This window comes from Camellia sinensis, chromosome 12 (genome assembly GCF_055761805.1).
Source record: "Camellia sinensis isolate YWXY chromosome 12, ASM5576180v1, whole genome shotgun sequence".
Lineage (NCBI taxonomy): Eukaryota > Viridiplantae > Streptophyta > Magnoliopsida > Ericales > Theaceae > Camellia > Camellia sinensis.
This window is the reverse complement of record NC_138972.1, coordinates 81,993,560-82,016,725: the sequence shown is the minus strand read 5'-3', so window position 1 is coordinate 82,016,725 and position 23,166 is coordinate 81,993,560. Positions and strand designations below refer to the sequence as shown.

The window sequence follows — 23,166 nt, the reverse complement described above, 5'->3', positions numbered from 1 at the left end:
AAACTATGTTCTCTTGATTTTAGCTCATTATATTTCATGTTTTCTCTTAAGGAAAAATGTTAAGAAAATACATATGAAAACATTTTGGGATTGCTAAATTCACTATTTTGGAATAAAAGTATAGTGTGCTTGCTAAGAAGCATAGTGTAGAAAATTTAATCTATAAAGAGAAATAGAGAATTGTATTATTGATTGATTTATATTGATATCAATTACAATGATTCATGATTCCTATATATAGAAGAGGGTGAGTGTGTAGTAGGTAAGGAGTAGGTGAAGTGGAGGTGGTAGTAGTGTAGTGGGTTAGGTTTAGTGGAGTAGGTGAGGTGGTAGTGGTGTAGTGGGTTAGGTTTAGTGGAGTAGGTTTAAGTGGGTGAAGGTTTAGTGGAGTAGGTGAGGTGGTAGTGGTGTAGTGGGTTAGGTTTAGTGGAGTAGGTTTAAGTGGGTGAAGTAGGTGTAGAAAATTTAATCTATAAAGAGAAATAGAGAATTGTATTATTGATTGATTTATATTGATATCAATTACAATGATTCATGATTCCTATATATAGAAGAGGGTGAGTGTGTAGTAGGTAAGGAGTAGGTGAAGTGGAGGTGGTAGTAGTGTAGTGGGTTAGGTTTAGTGGAGTAGGTGAGGTGGTAGTGGTGTAGTGGGTTAGGTTTAGTGGAGTAGGTTTAAGTGGGTGAAGGTTTAGTGGAGTAGGTGAGGTGGTAGTGGTGTAGTGGGTTAGGTTTAGTGGAGTAGGTTTAAGTGGGTGAAGTAGGTGGAGAGTAGGTGGATTTTAACAGCCCCCCGCAAACTCAAGGGGGATAGGAACTAACCAACTTGAGTTTGGAGAGATTAACAAAACAAGAAAATACATAAAAATAAAAAAAGATAGGAGACACTGTATGGTCGTGTCAGACCGTTGGTGAAGACACTGTATGGTGGTGTCATGACGTTGTAGATGACACTGTATGGGGGTGTCATAACGATGTAGAAGACAGTTTATGGGGTCATGTCGGACCGTTGTAGAAGACAGTTTATGGGGTCATGTCGTACCCTTGTAGAAACTAACCGGAATCAATGTCGGGACAGTTTACAGAGTCTTGTCGGACCCTTGTAGAAACTAACCGGAATCAATGTCGGGACAGTTTACAGAGTCTTGTCGGACCCATAAAGGAGCTAACCGAAATTAATGTCGGGACAGTTTACAGAGTCTTGTCGGACCCATAAAGGAGCTAACCGGAATCAATGTCGGGACAGTTTACAGAGTCTTGTCGGACCCTTATAAAGTCGCACCCTCAAAAGGTGTGCCCAATCTTTCAAAAGGCGTGCCATCAAAAGGCGTGCCCAATCCATAAAAAGGCGTGCCATCAAAAGGCGTGCCCATGTTTTCAAAAGGCGTGCCATCAAAAGGCGTGCCCAATCCATAAAAAGGCGTGCCATCAAAAGGTGCGCCAGACACGCGGCGATGCACGTGATCGACAGAACGCGTGTCGGCCTCTTTGTCATGGTCTTTATAAACCGAAGCGGAGGCTGAGGCTTGGAAGCAGAGACAAAAACCTGCTAGAAAAACTCTGAAAAACTCTTCGTTTTCTGAGAGAGATTTCTGAGAGAGATACTCTGTAACACTCTGTTGTCTGAGAGAGATTTCTGAGAAAGATACTCTGTAACACTCTGTTTTCTGAGAGAGATTTCTGAGAGAGACACTCTGTAACACTCTGTTGTCCAGAAAATGGCTTCGTCTTCCCGTAGTCTGCTCACTCTCTTTCCAGACCTTAACGAGTCAACAAGAGAGATAACTGGTGCGGGGGCCAGTGAACCTCAACCAAGCGCCCCAGGGTTTGCTCCGTTGAACTTTCCTATGCGGTCTGTTGAGCAAAAAATGGCAGTGCAAACTGACATTGAAGCCAATCAGTATACTTTGAAGTCCTGTGTGGAGACGATGACGGCAGTCACAAACTTGTCGCACCGGCTGCAGAGTAGGACAAATGAGGTGCAGCATTTAAACGGCCAATTGGCTCTGCTCCAGCGCATGTATAAGGATGCGCGAGCAGAGATAAGTGTGCTGAAGGCGGAAAACAAGGAGCTGAAGCGGAAGGCTACCGTGATGTTCCGATTTGGAGGTCCACCATATGCTGTAGTGGAGGAGCAGGGTGGAGTGAACGTGCTCGGTGGAGTGGGTAGTATGGAGGCAGCGCCGGTAAGGGACACCCAAGAGAAAAGCAAGAAGAAGAGACCTGCAGCAGAGTAGAGAAGAAAAATCCCACTGTGGGTGCGGGTGTGTTGTGGTGGTTTGTTTGTTTGTTTGTTGTTTTTTTTTTTTTTTTTTTTTTTTTTTTTTTTGTGTAAAATTGTGATCGGGGTTGATCCCTGAGATGAATAAAATATGATTTGGTGTGCAAAGCTATATGGTATGAAGGGAATTGGAAAAAAGATTAAAAAGAATGTGAAAGAAAAATAAAGAAAAAATAATAAAAATATATTTAAAATCAAAAAATGAAAGATGGAGGAAATAAGGAAAGTGGTTTGGAGAAAATAAATAAAAATAAAAATAATGGAGTTGGAAATCAAACGGAGGAGAGATGAAGATATTTTTTTTTTTTTTTTTTTTTTAATATAATATAATAAAAAGATATATATATATATATATATATATAATAAAGAAAGTGGGGAACAAGAGTGTAAAGAAAAGAAAAAGTATAGGTTGCATCGTGGGTCACATGGGTGAGTAAAAGAAAACAATAAAGAAATGAGTGGGTGCCCCCCATGTGCAAGGATAGTGCTGGCACTTCAATAGGTGGTACAGCCTACTGAGCATCAGCTTTGACAGGAGCTGCCTTTGGACCTTTTCTCTAATAAATGCGTCAAACTGTTGCTGTTGGTGTTATCAAGAATGTGGAGAAGAGGAGGCTTGTCTGATGGCCTCTTGGGCTGTGTAATCATATCGAGGTTGGTGGACCTCTCAGATAGGAAGAGACTTCCTGCACAATTTCATCATACCTTGCTTTTGAGTACTTAGGAGTGGTAGCATCCATCTTGTTACAGCAGCAAATCATCTGCCTTACTCCAAGAGTAAAAGGAAGGAGAGCATGTTCACGGAAGAACTTGGGCTCCTTCTCAATCTCCTTGCCAGATCGACGATCAATCTCAGCAAACTTGACAGCAATGTGGGAGGTGTGGCAGTCAAGAACTGGAGCATACCCATTACCAATCTGACCTGGGTGATTCATAATAATAACCTGGGAGGTGAAATTTGCAGCTTCCTTGGCTGGATCATCCTTTGAGTTGGATGCAACAAAACCACGCTTGAGATCCTTCACTGCAACATTGTAGATGAAGACGACCGAGACGGTGGTGTATGGGAGGACAACAGTGAGAGGAGGGGCAGTGGTGGTGGACTCGAAGAAATTTCAAGGTATGTGTAGAAAATTTTAGCAGATTAGGTTGAGGTCCGGCGGGCGGCCAAGGCGAGGTTGCCGCCCGCCGGTGAAGCGAAAAATACTAAGTGTTTAACCTTGCTCTGATACCATTTAGAAAATTTAATCTATAAAGAGAAATAGAGAATTGTATTATTGATTGATTTATATTGATATCAATTACAATGATTCATGATTCCTATATATAGAAGAGGGTGAGTGTGTAGTAGGTAAGGAGTAGGTGAAGTGGAGGTGGTAGTAGTGTAGTGGGTTAGGTTTAGTGGAGTAGGTGAGGTGGTAGTGGTGTAGTGGGTTAGGTTTAGTGGAGTAGGTTTAAGTGGGTGAAGGTTTAGTGGAGTAGGTGAGGTGGTAGTGGTGTAGTGGGTTAGGTTTAGTGGAGTAGGTTTAAGTGGGTGAAGTAGGTGGAGAGTAGGTGGATTTTAACACATAGATACATATGACATGGCACAGACACCCCGATATGATAATTTAAAAAATATATATATATATAGCAACAACATGATTTAAAAATAAGAATAGTTGAAATGGCATTTGGGGTACATATGCAAAATATATAGTTTTATATATTTATTATTTGTCACAAATAGGATTACTTCATTTAGATATAATAAAAAGTACAATATATTACTTCCAAAGTACCAAGGAGTGATTAATAGGTATAAATTTACATTAATTTTCTTTTTTGATTGGATTTTAGTTATTTTATTCAAACTTGTAATGTGTTTTATTTGTGTCTAAGTGGTTCACACGTGTCTCCCGAATGTCTGAAACATGTTTGGGTTTAAAAAATTGAAAAAAACAATAGGACGCGTTTGGACGTGTATCCAATACTTATCTGAAAGTGTTTTGCGGGTGTTGGTGTTCGATACATGCACACCATCTTCATAGAAGTATCTGTGCTTCTTAGATGTTTTGGAACATGTGTTCTAAAATGTAAATTGCTAGGGTATTAATATTTCCAGGTGACATTGTTCTAAACCGTCCAAGTCAATTCAGATGGTGTATAGTATGAAATGCGTTGCCAAATTCTCATAGTGATTATCCAATGTAGGAGTTGAACTTAAGTTTTTGGAAATTTTCACTTCCTAGCTATAAGATGAGCGACCCTAACAAAATGAACGACACCAACAACAATTATAACAATAGGAATATCAATAGTAAATATTAATGATAAACAATATATAATAACAATAGTAAAGAAAAAAAATAGTAAAAATAATAATAATTATTGACAACTAGAACTAGAACAGGGACAGTAATTGGTAATGATGACAAAAGTAGGAATAATTATGAAGCAACACTAACAATGCCTACAAAAAGGTGACAATAGGCTATTGGGATCAATGGAACACATCAAACTGAGGCTTGTTACTCTCTGGCATCATCACAGATTTCATTTAAGAGTTTGGAAATTTCATTTAGAGGTTTTGAAATTAGGAAGTTCCATGATTATGTTGGGACTATTGTCGAAGACAATAGAGGGAGTGTTAGATCTGTGCAGTAATTTTATCCTTTGTTAGGTTGTTCACTGTCAAATCTTTGATGAGTACGTATGATATTTAAAATGAAGGTCACTCTTGGTAAAACCGAAGTTCATCAAGAATTTTCACCAAAAAGTACTGCCAAGTTTTCACATAACTTGAAGTTCTTGATTCCTCTGGGAGAGTTTTAAAATCTTCCGACAAGTATTTGCCAATGTCATCATTTAAGGAGTTCCACTATCCATTTTGGAAGGTTGTGAGGCATTGGCAGATTTACTTTCCAATCGGCCAAACAATTTTTTTTGTGCATCTATTTTGAATTGTGGAATATGTTATGGAAAATAAGTATTTGAATATGACTAAAGTGTGTTCTATGCTGCACCAGTGTTTTCTTTTTTTGCATAGGTCATCATTCCCGTAGTTAATCTGAGATATAGACTCTATAACTCCATAACGTAAACTGTATTAAAGAATATAATCATATTGCTTATGTTTGGTTTCTTTTATTCCAAACTGTTTCTGCTATGGTAATCAATTGTTAGTTCGTGACTTAGCTTTGAATTTCTTGCTGCCTTTTCAAAACTCCAGGTTGGTGTTAAAGAAAGTCTGTGGCGGTCTTTGGAGGAGGACATAATGCCTTCATTGCCTACCATTAGGAGCAACTGGCTGGAACCACGAGCAAAACTCCTATCAAAAAAATTGAAAGAGTCGAATGTTTGTGTGGCAGGAGGTACGGAAGTGATAATATTTCAGTCAGTTGCATAATAAGATTGTGTAATTTCATGTGTTTGTTACCTTTTCCTACTTACCTCTGAAATGTGCTAATCACCTTATCTGTTTGAGGAAAAACAGTGTTTTTATGCTTATTATTTCTTACCTGAGCAGTTATTATCTTCATCATCATCACTATTTTCCTTTTTTCTTGTTTGCTTTAGTGGTTGGCTTTGGGGAGTTTGGTTGATAGGGCCAAGGTGGTGGGTTTTATGATTGGCCAGGATAGGGTCTCTATTTGTTATTTACTGCAGATAATGTTATTTTTGTCTCCTCTAGTGAGGAGATTATAATGTGGTTAATTTGCTTTTTATTCTTCAAATCTTTGAAATGGTTTTAGGGCTTAAGGTGAACTTGAATAAGAGATCCTTAGTTGGCATTAATATCCCACATAGTAGGTTACATAGGGTGGCTAGTTATCTTTGGTGCCCTATTGAGCCTTTGTTGATAAAATATTTGGGGATTTGTTAAGCATGTGTTTGGATCATGGATTTGACAATTAAGGATTTGTGAAAGATATATAAGCTTTCCCCTCCACCCCATGTTTCCCTTCCATTTTCTTTTCCCTGCACAAACCCCCCCTCAAATTCGAGATCCAAACACAGCCTTGGGATAGACCTAAATCCAAAATTTTTTGGGCTCCAATTAGAGGATTTGCAAGAGGTTGGAAGTGTTATCTGGGGGCAGGGCTTACTCTAGATTAGTGGTCTTGTCTAGTGTGCCAGTTTACTATCTTTATTTGTTTAGAATCCTGGTGTGTGGAAAATGAAATTGAAAAGATGATGAGAGATTTTTTATGGGAGAGAAGTGGTGAAGGGATGAAATATCACTTGATTAATTGGGGGGTAAACTGGCTTTCAAGTTCCAAAGAATAATTGAAGTCTTGCATAGGGAATATTGTTCCTAAGATTATTGCTTGGCATGGTAAATGGTTGTGGAGATTTTCTATGGAGCATGATTCTTTATGATATGCTGTCATTAAAAACAAATATGGGATTCATGACAATGGTTGGGACTTCATCAGGTTAATGAGGGAACTCTCGATCTCCTTGGAAATCCATCTCTCTCTCTCTCTCTCTATATATATATATATATACATATATATATCTTCATATCTTTGTTGATAATGGGAAGAATGTTTGGAGTGGTGAGGTTTCTTTTGTTCATTTATTTATTTTCGTTTGTGTCATTTATCCTGGTTTCATTATGCATCTGTTGCTTCGTGGTTTCATTTTATACATTTTCTATTGCTTGGAATTTTGATTTTTCTAGAATCTTAATGATTAAGAGGCTGATGAGCAATCTTTCATGTTGTCCATTCTTGGTGTTATTTCTTTGAGCCATGCGACCAATGATAGTTGATGATACTATTTTTTTCCTCTTCTAATGATGAGGTTAAGATGGTTAATCAATTATCTATTTTGTGGATTTACGAGATGATTTAAGGACCTAGGGTGAATTGAACAAGAGCTCTATTGTTGGAATCAATTTTCTACATGATAGGTTAACAAGGATGGACGGCTTATTAGGGTGAACTATTGAGTCTTTGCCCTTGAAGCATTTATGGCTTCCTTTGGGGGGTACCTGCAGATCTGAGAATGTGGGCTTTTTTTATTGAGAAATTGGCATGTGGTTGGAGGGATAGAAAAGAATACTCATATATGTGGTCAAGAGGCTTACTTTGGTTCATTTTATCTTGTCAAATGTACGAATCTATTACTTATCTTTATTCAGAATATCATTAAGTGGCAAATAAAATTGAAAAGAAGATGAGGGATTTCTTGTGTGAAGGAAGTGGTGAACAGAAGAAAGATCTCTTTAGTTGTTGGGAAGTGGTGTCTGTGCAGTAATGGAACATTGTTGCTAAGAATTTTTCCTTGCTAGGAAAGTGATTATGGAGGTTTCCCATTGAGTGTGATTCTCTATGACACTCTATCATCAAAAGCAAGTATGGGGTGTGGGCCTATGATTGGGAATTCTTTGGGGTTGGTCAGGCCAATGAATGGGATTCGTTGGAGGTTGGTCTGAGATCTTCTTGATTCCCTTGGAAATTCATTTTTTAAGGTTCCTTACTCTTTCCTTAATATACTTGATTCATTGTGGGTGATGGGGAATATATTCAATTTTTGGTGGATGTATGGAGGGGTGAGGATTCTTTTATCACTTGTTCCCTCGTTTGTATTGTTTGTCTTGGGAGTAATAATGTATATATTGCTTATTGGGTTTCGTCTAATTGGATTCCTACTTCTTGGTACTTGAACTTTTTTTAGAAATCTTAATTATTAAAAATCAATTGAGTTAGCTTGTTTGTTAGCTATTCTTACAGTGTTTCTTTGAGTCATGTGATAGTTGCGAAAAGAATGTGGTCCATCCATTCTTTCAAAGTATTTTCTTTTAATTTCTTTTGTTTGATGCTATCATTGATGATCCTAGTGTACCAATGCCCCTAAAAGTTGTAAAGGTTTTACCTGGTCTAGGACTCATAAGTAACTCAATTCTAATGACATGATTCAAAAAATTAAACCGAATTGCCACCTACTTCCACAGTGGTGTGTTAAGTGCAAGTGGCGAGGAAAGCATTGATCATCTACTTACATTGTCCTGTGGCTATGGCCTTATGGTGGAAATTGTTTCAATAGGCCGATGTTGATTGGGTAGTCTCATTATCATTTTCTAGTGTTCATATGCTTATCATCAGTTTTTGGGCCTTTGGATTGAATGAGTAGGCGCACACTCCCTGAAGATGTGTAGTTTTTGCAGTGATTTGGTACTATGGTTAGAAAGGAGGGCAATCTTTGAGGATATCGTAGAGGATATAGTGGTCTGTGGGACAAAATTTGTTATTCTACATTTTTTTGGGTATCGGTGTCCTTTTCCCCTTTAAGGGAATACTTTTGTACATAATTTGAGCAATAGGGATTAGAGAGCAGTGTGTGATATTGTTTTTTTTATTTGGTGGACTTCTTGTCTCTCAATTGTTTCTTTGTACTCTTTTTCTTTTCTTCAATATATTCTTTGTTGCTCATTAAAAACATAAACATATTGTAATCTGTCCATGACTGATATAGTTGGCAAGGTTTGGTTATAAATACCATAGAATCCATAGATACTGTAATCTATCATGTTCTTTATCTTATATTGTAATCTGTCATAGTTGGATTTACTTCATTTAGTATTATATCTTATATCACTAAAAACCTCATGCTTTCCCCTTGAAGTTCTGTAACGTTGTTATGTAACGGTTGTGGTGATCACCGCCACCCGTTACGGCCACTATAGCGGTGTGATGGAAATTCACATATGTAATGGCTATTTTGGTGTTACATAAAGGCCGTAACAGTACAGTAATGGCCATAACTGTCCGTTACACACCGTTACATCCTTTCATAATATTCTGAATAACTTCCTTTCCCCCCCAAAAAAAAATATAAATTAATAAAAGCTTACAAAAAAAGAACAAATACTCAAGTAATTCAAGTGCAAAGAAAAAAATCTTATATGAATTTATTTTCTCTATATTTTTTTTAAATTTTTATTTCATTACATTAGCATGTAAAATAATATATATATAAACAGTAGTTGTATTTATTTTTATAATCATTTTATTTAATATTTAATTATAAATATATATTTTATTTTGTTACTGTAATGTGTTGTCTAAAAAATGTCTTTAAAAAACTCAAAAATATTTTTGTTTATGGCATAATTTTTATTTTTATTTTTATAATTATTTCATTTAATGCTTAATTGTAAATAATTTTATTTAGTTACTTGTAAAGTATTGTCTAAAAAAATGCCTCAAAAATAATTTTTGTTTATGACACAATTTTTATTTTTATAATCATTTCATTAAATGAAATTGTGAATATTTTTTATTCAATTAGTTCAGGTATTGATCAAAAATAATTTGTAGACATTTAAAATCAATTATTCTTAAAGTCATTAACTATTGAAATAAAATGTAAAAAACTCATTTTATAGTGATTTGAAAATATGAAATATATTGGATCATACTTAAAAATTAATCAAAATCTATTTTAAACCCTAATAAATGTGATTCTAGAAAAGAAAAAAAAATATGTGTATCGGTAAGTTTTCTTCAAATTGTGTGAAAAATGAAAAAAAAAATCACGGTTCCGGTTACCGCAACCATTACACTACGGCCTTTATACTCCGCCACCGCAACCGTTACGGCGACCGCAACTGCTTTTTGAAACCTTGTTTTGTAGTGTTGAGATGCACTTGTTGAGGAGGTAATGGACACAGGACAAGGCTGGAGGAGTGCATATTTGGGTTAGAGCCAAGTTGATCCAAAGAGAGAGAGGAAGATGTTTGCAATGACAGGTTCAGGAGTGTACTTTTATCTAGGGTCTCCAAGGCAGACTGACTTGAGGCAGGCTTTCTGACAAGGCAAACTGTTCTATATATACCAGAGTCCAAGTTTTATGGTAACTATAGTTGGGAAGGCCGGCATACTTGGTGAATCTAAATTGTCAGTTGGATGTGCCAGTTGGTCTGTTGTCAGGAATGGTCTTCAGAGCCAGCCACAGAGGTTTGCTAGTGCTCGAGTGTATGGGTAACACAGTGCAACATGTGTCCTGGAAGGAACTGTCTGCTTCATCCTCAAGGTCTTTAAGTGGGGTCATGTCTCACCGTACCCTAGCACTTGGTAGTTGTTGCATTGTATTTTATTTTGTCTTTTTGTAGTGGGTAGACTTCTGTGCTGTAGCCGATATAAGTCTTAGGAAATTTCTTTCTTGTCTCCCTCTTGGAACTGACTTTCTTCTTGCTCTTCTTTCTCTACTCACTCTTATTTTTATAGAACCCTGGCACTATTTAAGTCAGTTTAATGCTGTTTTAGGCCTTCCTTTCCATATTTAATGTTTACGAATAAAATATTTTTTTGGGGCCTGATGCACTTTAATATAACCTAATATAATCCGTTTTTCTTTGTTTGCTTTGAAATCTATCCTCTCAATATTTTTATTAGTTCCAGTTGTGATGACTGCATTTTGAGCATACAGAGGGAATTAGCTCACTTGGTACTTTTTGTGGCAGAACAGTTGGAACCATCTTTGTAGTTTGAGCATGGATAATATATTAGCAAATGTTTATTTTTAATGCCTGTGAATTGAGTGCCATGAATGAATCATGCTGTAGGATAGGAAACTTATTCCAAGTCTGGAAGTAAGGCTTTAGTATAATGCACTGTTGTACACTTACGGTTGAATTGGGTTTTTGTTTCTACCCATTGTAGATTGTAAAGATGGCTAAAAGAATTATCATTACTAGTTTATCTGTCAGATGCATTTGATCCTATAAGGTTTGTGCTGTGGTAAACAACTTTCTGGTAGTACATGGGTGAACCGTGAATGCTTACTATCTCATGAGTTAATGATGCATTTTGACTTTTACTATCCAAGTTTGCAATCTCTCAATTTTTTGTTTATTTTTCAACAAAGAGCATCCTATGAGAATGAGATAAAGAGGAAAACAGGCAGTGTAGCTGTATTCCAATTTTTTGTTAATGTTTTGTTCTTCATCCGCTTGCAGAAGCAATTAAAGTAGAAATCGGATTCAAGAATCCACTTCAAATCCCTATTTCTATCTCTAGTGTTTCCCTAATATGTGAGCATTCTGCAAGATCTGATGAAATTGAAGTTGGTAAGTTACTATTGGTGCCCATTAATTTATCCATTTCTGGTCAATCGTTTCTTTCTTTAGTTTTACTGTTGTTGGATTTTTTAAGCCTAAAAGGTAATTTTATTTCAATGCTGCAGATCCAAATGGCACATCTACTGAGAATCAGAATGATGACCAATTCAGAAAATTAGCCACTAGTGGGTATGTGTATAAACTTTAAAATTTTCCCCTGAAATATCCTCTGTACTTATAAACATGTCTACACTTTGTCTTCATCTCAATTCCATGGTGCTTCCAATTGCTAAAGATAGTGCCACATGATAATTGCAGGGAATGTAGCTCAGAAATGTCCTCATTTACAGTGTCTGAGGTTGACATTTCATTGGGAGGAGGTGAAACACTTTTGGTGAGTTTTTCTTATGCATGGAGGACTTTCTTAATTCTCCCAAAGCCTGGCACCCTTTTGAATGACAGAATGTTGTGAATTTAACTGGTGCTTACTACAAAATTCATTGTGCATCTTTCTCTTGTGTACATTGGTGTAGATTATGGTAGTTGTTGGTAATGGGTTTCCCATTCCTATGAAAGTTGACCTGTCATAAAACTGTGAATGCATCTGATTTTATATATAAAATATGAATATATAATCAATTTGATTTCGTGGTTTTGACAGTCAATTAGCTACAAAATATTCCAAATTTGTTTATGTAATTGATATCTAGGGATAGTGATAGATGTGGTTTTGTTTCATATTCCAACGCCACTCTTTTGGATGGATATTGTTTACCTGTAAGTGGGGCATGAACAGGTACGAGGTTAGTCAAGTTGCTAAGTTTGCCACGCCACTCTTTGTGATTATTCCATTAAAGAGGTCGGGCAAAATATAATCCTATATATATTTTTTTCAAATGTCAATCCTAATCCGGAAACTGATAAATAAGTTTACTTTTTTAATTGTAACGTGATTTTTTAATTAAAGTGGAATACTTACTTGATATGATTGAATTAGTAATCGTTATTTTACCATGCCTAGTTGAGTGTTATATCGACTTTGTGGTTTACCTACTCTAGTCAGAACTCAGATGCCCTTACCAAGTTACCATTAAACATGTTTTGTGTGTGTATGCGTTTCCTCTGTTGCAACCATTCATGAGATATTATTTTCTATTTCTTACTGGATGATCGAATTGTTTCTCTGTATAATTGGATGTTGCAACCACTCTATGCATCACTTAAATCTATGCAAATGATTTCTACTACTTAAAGCCTCCTTGCACACCTGAGAAATTGTATTGCGTTGGGGTTTTTTGATTACCAATGGGAGTTTCATAAATTCTCCTCTCTTTTTTTCAGGCACAATTAACTGTTACTCCCAGACTAGAAGGCACACTGAAAATAGTTGGTGTAAGGTGGAAATTGTCAGGTTCAGTAGCTGGTTTCTTTGACTTCAATTCCGACTTGGTAAAGAAGAAAGTTGCAAAGAAAGGAAGGAAAACTACACAGCCTACGACTGATAACCTGGAGTTTTTGGTGATTAAGGTACATAGTTTTTTTTTTCTTCGCCTTTTTTTTCTCTCACTTTTGTCATACACAAACCGGACATAGTTATAGTATTTATTTATTTATTATGTTTTCTATCTAACATAACTTCCTCTATGTCCAGACGCTGCCCAAGCTTGAGGGCTGCATTCGTCACCTTCCTAAAACAGTTTATGCAGGAGATTTACGGCATCTTGATTTAGTGTTGAGGAACCCATTCGAAACTTCTGTGAAGGTATGTATTCTGTTTAATTATCTCAACTAAAATAACTATGTTCACCTATGCATGTCATAGTCACTAATATGTAGTGTATGGTTGTGCCCTCCATTTGGAGTATTATAATTGACCTTTAATCAACCAAAAGTTGAATTAAGAGTTGGCCTTTTTCTCCCCCCCTCACATACAATCTGCTTATTTTAAGAGCACCAAGGTGGGTCAACCCTTAAACATGTCAAGCATACAAGAGCTTCTATGAACCGTACGTTGCCTAACACATAAGAAATTAACGAATGAAACAGTAGACAAGGGCACCCTCCTGATGACCGCAAAGCAATCAACTAAGCATCAATTGCATCAACTTGTGTTCTGGCAGCTCCCCTGTGTCAATGCTTTCTACAGAATAGGGTATCCACAATCCCAACCTAACTCTTCTATTGACCCTGCCACTTGACCTTTACTCTAATACCTCATTTATATGCTTTATGTGAGACAATGTGTTCCCTTGTGGACATCTAATGAAACTGGAATCAGTTAATTTATATTTCTTTTTCAAGTTTATGAGTCATGACATCTTTTGGCAGAGTATAAAGATGAAGATCAACCATCCAAGATTTCTAAGTATTGGAAACCAGGAAGTTATGGATATGGAATTTCCTGCTTGCCTAGAAAAGATGAATTCTGCAGAGAGTGATGCACGGGTTAAAACCAATTCTACATCAGACACAGTGTTTCTGTTTCCAGAGGTCAGTACACAGTATCTTATCTAGACTACATGTTCGCACTTTAACACAATATGGGACAAGTCTTCATCCTTATTCATTTTCTTATTCTACTTCTGCAACCTCTCTCTCTCTCTCTCTTTCTCTCTCTCAGGATGCACTAATTCATGGAGAAACTCCATTCGTTTGGCCTCTTTGGCTTCGGGCTGCTACTCATGGAAACATTTCATTGTACATAACAATATATTATGAGATGGGAGATACATCAACCGTGATGAGATATCGCGTTTTGCGCATGCATTATAATTTAGAGGTATTCTCTTGGATGCAAAAGATTAGGATTTGATTACTTTATTGTTTTTTTTCACATTCTGAATGCCAGAAATAGCTAAATAAGTATTACTCTTTCGTGAATATTAATAATTAATGAGAGCTATGTTATTCTAATGTTTGAATAAACTAATAGCTACACAAGGAATTAAATTTTTGAGCTGTGCCATTTATGTTTGTTTTAATTGGATTAGCTGAAAAAAAAAAAATTGTCCTACTTTTTGGGTTTTCTGAAAATTAAGTTCTGTTGGTACTTGATGTGACGTTATATTGATTGATTTGCTTATGTGGCTTTCAATTACTCTACCAACTGTTTGTTGCTATCACTTTTTTTCTAGTTATGTTGGACTTTGATATACATTTTTTTGAATCACTGCTCAACTCAGCCTTGATATGTATCCGTGCAATTGGAACTGTTCACTCATCCAGTAAATTTATCTTTTATAGGTGTTACCATCATTGGATTTGTCATTTCAAATTAGCCATTGTCCTTCAAGATTACAAGAGTTCCTTGTTCGGATGGATGTTGTCAACAGGACAAGTTCAAAGAGTTTCCAGGTTCATCAATTATCATCTGTTGGAAATAAGTGGGAAATCTCATTGCTTCAACCTATTGATAGCATTTTTCCTTCGGAACTCCTATTGGCTGGTCAAGCGCTGTCATGTTTTTTCAAGCTCAAGGTTGGTATGAGATAGTGCACCTTCATGTCCATTGGTTTATTAGGATTTTTTTGTCTTTGCCATGGAACAAAGATTTCATCGTTTCCTTTTTGTCTTATACATACTATTCTTCTCATGTTGCTCCTCCTTAGTGGTTACTCTTCATTATTATTTTTTTGTGGTAGTGGGAAAAATTTATTACCAAAAAATACAAGATGTTTACATATAGGCTTGAAACACATCCGACAAGGCTACACAAAACGCTCCTAAATCTCTCACAACCTGAGACCAGGTAGTAGCAAAATACAGAACACTAATCCTCTCACTGCCTTTCCCCAACTCTATATTGTTTAGGAGTACTTGACACTTTGTTGGTAGTTGTGAGACAGGGTTTCTGTTAAAATCCACCTACTCTCCACCTACTTCACCCACTTAAACCTACTCCACTAAACCTAACCCACTACACCACTACCACCTCACCTACTCCACTAAACCTAACCCACTACACCACTACCACCTCACCTACTCCACTAAACCTAACACACTACACCACTACCACCTCCACTTCACCTACTCCTTACCTACTACACACTCACCCTCTTCTATATATAGGAATCATGAATCATTGTAATATAAATTAACATATCAGTCATCAATACAACAATCAATAATACAATCATTTCTCTTTATACATTAAATTTCTACATGGTATCAGAGCAAGGTTAAGAAGCTAGTAATTCTGCTTCACCGGCGGGCGGTAGCCTCGCCTTGGCCGCCCGCCGGACCTCCACACATTCCTTCACTCCGCTGCCACAAATTCCACATCTCTCTCTCAATTTCTTTTACACTCTCCTGGCATCAAACCAAGGAGACCCACGGCTCTCTCTCCCTCTCTCTAGATTTAGTATATACAGAGAGCTATGGAGTCTAAGCCAAGCTTACTGAGGAACATTCTGGTTCGACTCTTTGTCTTCGGTGTTCTCATCATCGCCGTCCGATTCGCCTACGTCGTCACCATCAGAGGCGAATCCTGCGATCTCGGAAGCTTCTGCTTCTTTTCCTCGCCGGAAAATCTCAACCTCGTGATCGGCGTCCAAAATCGCAGGTCATCGGCGATCATTTCAAACGACGCCGCCCTGATTGCACCGTCAGCGACATGTTCCATCCCTGGACTGCCGACCTTGGTGCTCGCCTCGGCATTCCCAGGTTCTTGTTCTATGTTACAGAGACATTTGCTTTGCCGGGTCTCCCCGATGATAACATCATATTTTCCAAGAGAAAAATCCCATACTGGTTTAAGGAGAAAGGAACTAGTTATGGACAAATAATTGACGAGGTCATGTTACTTTCCAACCCATGTGCACTTTTGTTTTTATTCTACTTTTTGACATACCAACTCATGTGCACCTTTTTTTTTTTTTTTTCTCTTTTATTCTACTTTTTGACCCATCATTCCACCACCTTCCTCTTTTTTTCTAAATCATATTTTTATCACCGCCCACTCCATGATACCTATTTTTTATTATTATTATTATTATTCTTATTAAAACAAAACAAAACAAAACAAAAAAAAAAAAAAAAAAAAAAAAAAAACACCAAACACCATTGCAAACTATTTACAAATTTGCACAACCAATCATATTTTATTTATCTCAGGGAACAACCCCGATCACACTTTTACACACACACACACACACACAAAAAAAAAAAAAAAAAAAAAAAAAAAAAAAAAAAAAAAAACCAAACAAACAAAACAACCACATCCACCGGCGGGATTTTTTTTTTTTTTTCTTCTCTACTCTACCGCTGGTCTCTTTTTCTTGCCTCCGTCCTGGGCGGCTCTTGACGGTGCTCCCTCTGTACTTCCTAGACCACCAAGCAAGTTGCCTACTCCCTGCTCCTCCACTGCAGCATATGGCGGCCCTCCAAATCGGAACATCACGGTGGCCTTCCGCTTCAGCTCCTTGTTTTTTGCCCTTAGCACGCTTATCTCTGCTCGCGCATCCTTATACATGCGTTGGAGCAGAGCCAGCTGGGAGTTTAATTGCTGCACCTCATTTGTCCTACTCTGCAGCCGGTGCGACAAGTTTGTGACCGCCGTCATGGACTCCACACATGCCTTCAAAGTATACTGATTAGCCTCCACATCCGTTTGCACTGCCATTTTTTGCTCCACCGACTGCATCGGAAAGTTCAACGGAGCAAACCCAGTGGTGTTTGGTTGAGGTTCACGGGACACCGCACCAGTTCTCTCTCCTGTGGCCTCGTTGAGATCGGGAAAGAGAGTGAGTAGACCACGGGATGAAGATGCCGTATTCTGGGTAGCTGAACGGGAAGAAGAGGCCATTGTTCAGATGTTTCAGAGAAGGGTTGGATACAAAGTCTTTACCGAGTGTTTCAGAATGACAATGTTCAGAGAGTTTCAGACTGGTTTCCACAGCCTCCGCAATGGTTTATATCGACACTGACGAAGCGGCCGACACGCGCATTGTCAATCACGTGCATCGCCGCGTGTCTGGCGCGCCTTTTGATGGCTCGTCTTTTGATGAATTGGGCACGCCTTTTGATGGCACGCCTTTTTGACAAAAATGGGCACACCTTTTGAGGGTGCGACTTTTTAGGGGTCCGACACGACTCTGTAAACTGTCCCGACATTGATTCCGGTTAGCTCCTTTATGGGTCCGACAAGACTCTGTAAACTGTCCCGACATAGATTCCGGTTAGTTTCTACAAGGGTCCGACAAGACTCTGTAAACTGTCCCGACATAGATTCCGGTTAGTTTCTACAAGGGTCCGACAAGACTCTGTAAACTGTCTCGACATTGATTCCGGTTAGTTTCTACAAAGGTCCGACAAGACTTTGTAAACTGTCCCGACATTGATTCCGGTTAGTTTCTACAAGGGTCCAGCAAGACTCCGTAAACTGTCACCACAACTGTCACAACATTGTCTGCTACAACGGTCCGACATGACCCCATAAACTGTCTTCTACATCGGTCTGACACCGCCATCCAGTGTCCTCTACACCGTTATGACACCACCATACAGTGTCCTTTACAACGTTATGACACCCCCATACAGTGTCCTCTACAACGTTATGACACCACCATACAGTGTCCTCTACAACGTTATGACACCACCATCCAGTGTCTTCACTAATGGTCTGACACGACCATACAGTGTCTCCTATCCTCTTTTATTTTTATGTATTTTCTTGTTTTGTTACTCTCTCCAAACTCAAGTTGGTTAGTTCCTATCCCCCTTGAGTTTGCGGGGGGCTGTTAAAATCCACCTACTCTCCACCTACTTCACCCACTTAAACCTACTCCACTAAACCTAACCCACTACACCACTACCACCTCACCTACTCCACTAAACCTAACCCACTACCACCTCACCTACTCCACTAAACCTAACACACTACACCACTACCACCTCCACTTCACCTACTCCTTACCTACTACACACTCACCCTCTTCTATATATAGGAATCATGAATCATTGTAATATAAATTAACATATCAGTCATCAATACAACAATCAATAATACAATCATTTCTCTTTATACATTAAATTTCTACAGTTTCTTACAAATATAACTGGCAAAGGAGGGCAGGCTTCAGAGGACAAGATGTTCAAACCATCTATGCCTTTCGTGCTTGCAAAATCCAGACTACGCCTTACTACATCCTCGCATTTTTTAACACCCACACTCTAACCTGTTCTACCCCCTCACTCCTCCCTCTTCTCTGTTCCACCATTAGTTGCAGGAAACTCTTACGATCACACATTTCTGCTCTAAGTCCGTGATTTCATGGTTCAGAGTAAAAGTATTATTAGAATCTCATTCCCGTCTAGATAGAATCACAATTCCAATTTAGACGTGTCAATCCCAAATAAATAAAAGAAAAACTACCAATATAAAAGAAAATATGTGGAGAAGAAATATTTGTTATAGATTCTGGTTTTCCTTTTAGGAATTAAAGGATGTGGATTTATGATTATAGATCTTTCAATTTGGGGTTGCTAGGATTGAAGAGTGAAGATATATGTTATGGGTAATTAATTATTACTTTTTTAATGAGAATTTACTATGCTATGTTTAACAGTAGGTCCTAGTGTAATGTAGACATTTAACATTCTCAATGTGATTTCCACTAATTAATGACGGGCTTTTCCTATGTTAACCCAAAAACTTTACAACACTCAAAGATTTTCCCTAAGATCACCTACAACCTGTACAATCACAGATACAAGTTAAACAATTGGGTTTTCTTGACTCAACCCAAAACCAACAATCACTAAGAAACACAGCTTCGTAACACTTAACTAAGATGTTCACCAAGAGCTACCTTATGATGTCTCTATGTGAGACCAAATTTAGGTGTGCGTGTGTGACAATAGTGTATACAAACAACAATGTATAATACTTGGATGAAAATAAGTGACTTGGTATTTAAAGTTTTCGCAATCAACAGCTAGGTTTTGAAAACTTCCTAGTATGGCCCATTGGCCTGACCTACTAAAAGCCTTGGTCCCCCCACCACCTTTGGGAAAAGAATCAAGATCTAATTGGCTCGGCTCATGCCAAATGTTAGCTGACCCTTCGCAACTGTAGAGTGATCCACATTCTGGATCTCAACATGTTTTGGCCCAAACCATATGTTTGGTTGGCCCGCAATTTGGTCTGACGTATTGTTCCAATCTGAACCCTATATGGGCTACCACCCTATGTGGTTGTTCGCCACTGACCTAAACTACCTTGGTTGACCAACCTCCAAAGCTGTTCAACCAAGATGACCAAATGACCAGTATTGTCCATTCGTCAAGGTCTTCTTAGTCCTAGCCTTGTCCAAATCATTCTGGTCTTGAAGCTCTTCCATAGCATCTTCCATGCCGATGAAACTCACCCATAGCTCTTCAAACTTCCAAGGCTTGAGGGCTATGCCAAATGTGGTCTCCTGAATGGTAGTGTACCTAAGGTGCACATTATATGGTCATGAACTTGCCAACTTATGCTAGTCCTAACACTAACACCATCCACCAATCTCAGGGAGCTCTGCAATCCTCTTCCTTCTGACATCTCAGCGATATAAACATGGGTTTAATGTGATTAAATATGTATTATCAATTATTTAGTTCTTTTTCAACGTAACCAGATTTTTTGTATAAGAAAAAATTTCAACCTCGCCAAATTAGCTATTATTTTCTTTATATATACATATATATATATATATTTTTTTTTTCTGTTATTAAGTTACTTTGTGCTCAGAATGGCAGGAATTCTGTAATTGATAAAGATGAGGACTATTCTATTTCCACTTTGGAGGGATCTGATATCAGATTGAGCTGTAGCAGCAATGAACCTCTGTTTGATATATATAGGTCTCCTTTAGTTGATTTCCACCATTATGAGAGAGTGCACCAGGGAACGGCTCAGGTTGATTACTTTCTTGCAATATCATTTGTTTAATGTGATAATTATATGTAACAATTTTTCTTTTTATTATCATCATCTGTTGTAGCCCTATACCAGAACCCTATTGGGTGTGTTGTCCAATCTTGTTTCACTGTATCATACTACAAAAAGTAGGTCATTTAATCTGTTTATGGAGAAATTTATACGAAAGCTACAGGTTCTTAATATTTTTGCATGCACTGAAATATTTTCTATTGGACAATTGATGAAAGGGTGGGCAAGCAATGACCAGCTGAACTACGACATTCTCTATACAAAGTATGACTTATTGGATGATAAAGCTATCAAGCATTGTTCCTTTTATTTATTTTTATTAAACCAGTTAGCTGGGAAGTGCGGACACACACCTCTTTGGCCAGTGTTTGTGTCCAAACCTATGTTGGACACACAACACACATTTTAGGCTTTTCAAAACATTAACTACCATGTTGTTAGTGCATACTTGGGGTTTTTCAAAATACACAAAGGGCTTTTTGTTCCCAATTATTTTTCCAAGATATAAACATGGAAAATGAATACTAATATTTTTTTTCTTGCCACATCCCGTCATGTTTCTGCCCTGATTTTTTTTTGAAAATTTTCGTGGCAGCACATTGATATCTTGTCATGTCCATCTCAGTGTTTCTTTTGGTGCTTAGCACTGCATATTGAGGTTATGAGCTCTGCTAATTTGCTGCTTTATTGTCGCACTGAACTTCTTTTTAATTGGATCAGGAAAATCCAAATACAGTTGACTTCATATTGATCTCTCGGCCACAGAGGAGTGAAGGTGACTCTGAGCAACCCAACAACCTCTTCTCTCATCATGCATGTCATTGCAGGCAAAACTCTTTTACTTTATTATGTCTTTACTGTGAATAATTGGATTCTACATATTCTCAGTTTCTCTGTTGATATTTTAGTTCTTGCCTTTGACTAATAAAGAATGTATTCAGTATAATTTTTCTTGGTTCCTGTTTCCATCTCTCTTCTTCTTCTTCTATTTTTTAATTTATTTCAATTCTGTTTACAGTATTGCGAATACAAGCCCAATATGGTGGCTAATGGAAGGCCCACGGACCATACACCATAACTTCTCTTCTTCTTTCTGCAAAATAAAGCTTAAGATGACCGTCCACAATTCTTCTGATGCTGTTGCATCAATTCGCATTGAGAGATCTGATTCCACCTCTAGTGCCAATACAACTTCAGTTCCTTCTGGAAATGAAGCTGGGTGGCATGATATATCTCTGCTGAACGATGTTAAAGTCACATCCGATGTCCTTGGAACTCGAGTCGGGAAGTCACTTCCACAAGAGTGTGTTTCCCCATTCATTTGGTCTGGGACGAGTTCTACCCGATTCAAGCTCGAGCCAATGTCCACAACCGAAATTCCTCTCCAGATATGCGTCTTTTCGCCTGGTACATATGATCTGTCTAATTACATTCTACATTGGAATTGTTTACCGTCAAATGATCAAGTAAATCAAAGGGCTGGAGGAACAAAAAAGTCTTCAGGGACGTGCCAAGGGCATCCGTATTATCTTACAGTGCTGCAATCATCATGACCCTTTATCTGGTATGATTCGTCTTTCGACAATTTGCGAAATATCATATCTTGTTTGTATTAATTTCTGTTACCTTTAGTTTGTAAATTATATTCTTGTGATACATTTTATACGACAGTAGGAATTATGGAAAAAGGGTGGAAAAACAAAGAAGAGATGAGAAAAAGAAAAAAAAAGGAGCAGATTATTTTTTGTTGTTTACATAATAAGAGCGATGAAATTGAGTTGATTCGGTTACCTTTTTGGTATACTCACCTTCACTTTTAACTAATGATAGATGGCTTTTGTTTGTCAATTCAACTTTCTAGATCATTAGTGGCGGTTGCTGTCATATTGATTGTTGATTTTTTTTTTTTTTTTTGGGGGACCAAGTCTTCTATTTGTTTTTATGAGATTGAATATCCAGATGAAGACAGTACAGGTCACAAATTGTGAAAAAACTGATCATGCAGGGAAGTATTATTTTAGAATCTACTTTAGGCTCATATCGGAAAGTTTTTGGTATTATGATTTGGGTAGACGAGAGGCTCGGCTTTAGTTTAGAGTGCCTTGTACTCTTAATATTTGAGCACACACGGTTACCCTTATCTCACCGATAAACTTTCTTTCTCTCTCTCTGATACAGCCGATATTATGTCGCCAGATGGTTTGTCCAAGAAAAAAAATATATTGAAAGCATTGTTTGGGCTGTAACAATTGACATCCATGGATGTTCTGTACCATGGATGACTTTGTTGATTTACTGAAATTTTCACCCCAAACATGTGATGATATAACTCCCATTTCTTTTGGCAAGTAGGCATTGGTTTAGGTTAAGTGTCAATTTGGTTTGTAATTACTCGGAAGGTTTGAATTCAACGAATTTAGATTACCAACGATTGAATCAAGAGTTCTATTTTGGTTGTAGGTGGTTAATTTATGGTCCATTTGGTTTTTGCGAATATGTGAATTTGACCATGTCAAATGAGCTTTGAAAAATTAGATAATTTGATGTATTTATTTGAAAAATGTTGAAATATGATCTGCTTGGTTGAGGGATTTGAGGAGGGATTTAGAAAAGGAAAAGGAAAAGGAAAAGGTAAATGAAATGTGAATAAAATTTATATAATAAAGTAGGATGGGTTTTGAATCTTCAACATAATTTTGTCCTACTAGGGTATTTGGATGGCTCAAATCTGTTTAAGTTATAAAACAATGGTAGAGATATATTTTTCAAAAAATGTTCTACATGTACAGTTTTTATTTCTCCGTTTCTCTCTCTTACTTTTTTTTTTTTTATCCATCATTTCATGATCCCACCTTTCTCCTTTTCTTTTTCTTTTTTTATTTTTTTCCATTTTTATTTTTCTCTCTA

The 23,166-nt window shown here is 37.5% G+C and overlaps 1 protein-coding gene across 1 annotated transcript in view; it reads left to right on the top strand.

Annotated features, from left to right (window-relative positions):
* The window catches only part of LOC114317161 (Tetratricopeptide repeat (TPR)-like superfamily protein), a 47,499-nt gene extending 25,392 nt beyond the window's left edge, over positions 1–22,107 (top strand). The window contains exons 17-28 of the mRNA XM_082899066.1: positions 5,493–5,634; positions 11,229–11,339; positions 11,456–11,519; positions 11,649–11,724; positions 12,672–12,857; positions 12,982–13,092; positions 13,659–13,820; positions 13,951–14,109; positions 14,574–14,807; positions 20,059–20,226; positions 20,980–21,086; positions 21,278–22,107. Of these exons, the coding sequence (XP_082755192.1) occupies positions 5,493–5,634; positions 11,229–11,339; positions 11,456–11,519; positions 11,649–11,724; positions 12,672–12,857; positions 12,982–13,092; positions 13,659–13,820; positions 13,951–14,109; positions 14,574–14,807; positions 20,059–20,226; positions 20,980–21,086; positions 21,278–21,812 (2,055 nt within the window). The 3' untranslated portion in view covers positions 21,813–22,107. The remainder of the gene's footprint in view (positions 1–5,492; positions 5,635–11,228; positions 11,340–11,455; positions 11,520–11,648; positions 11,725–12,671; positions 12,858–12,981; positions 13,093–13,658; positions 13,821–13,950; positions 14,110–14,573; positions 14,808–20,058; positions 20,227–20,979; positions 21,087–21,277) is intronic.
* Positions 22,108–23,166: the final 1,059 nt, after the last annotated feature.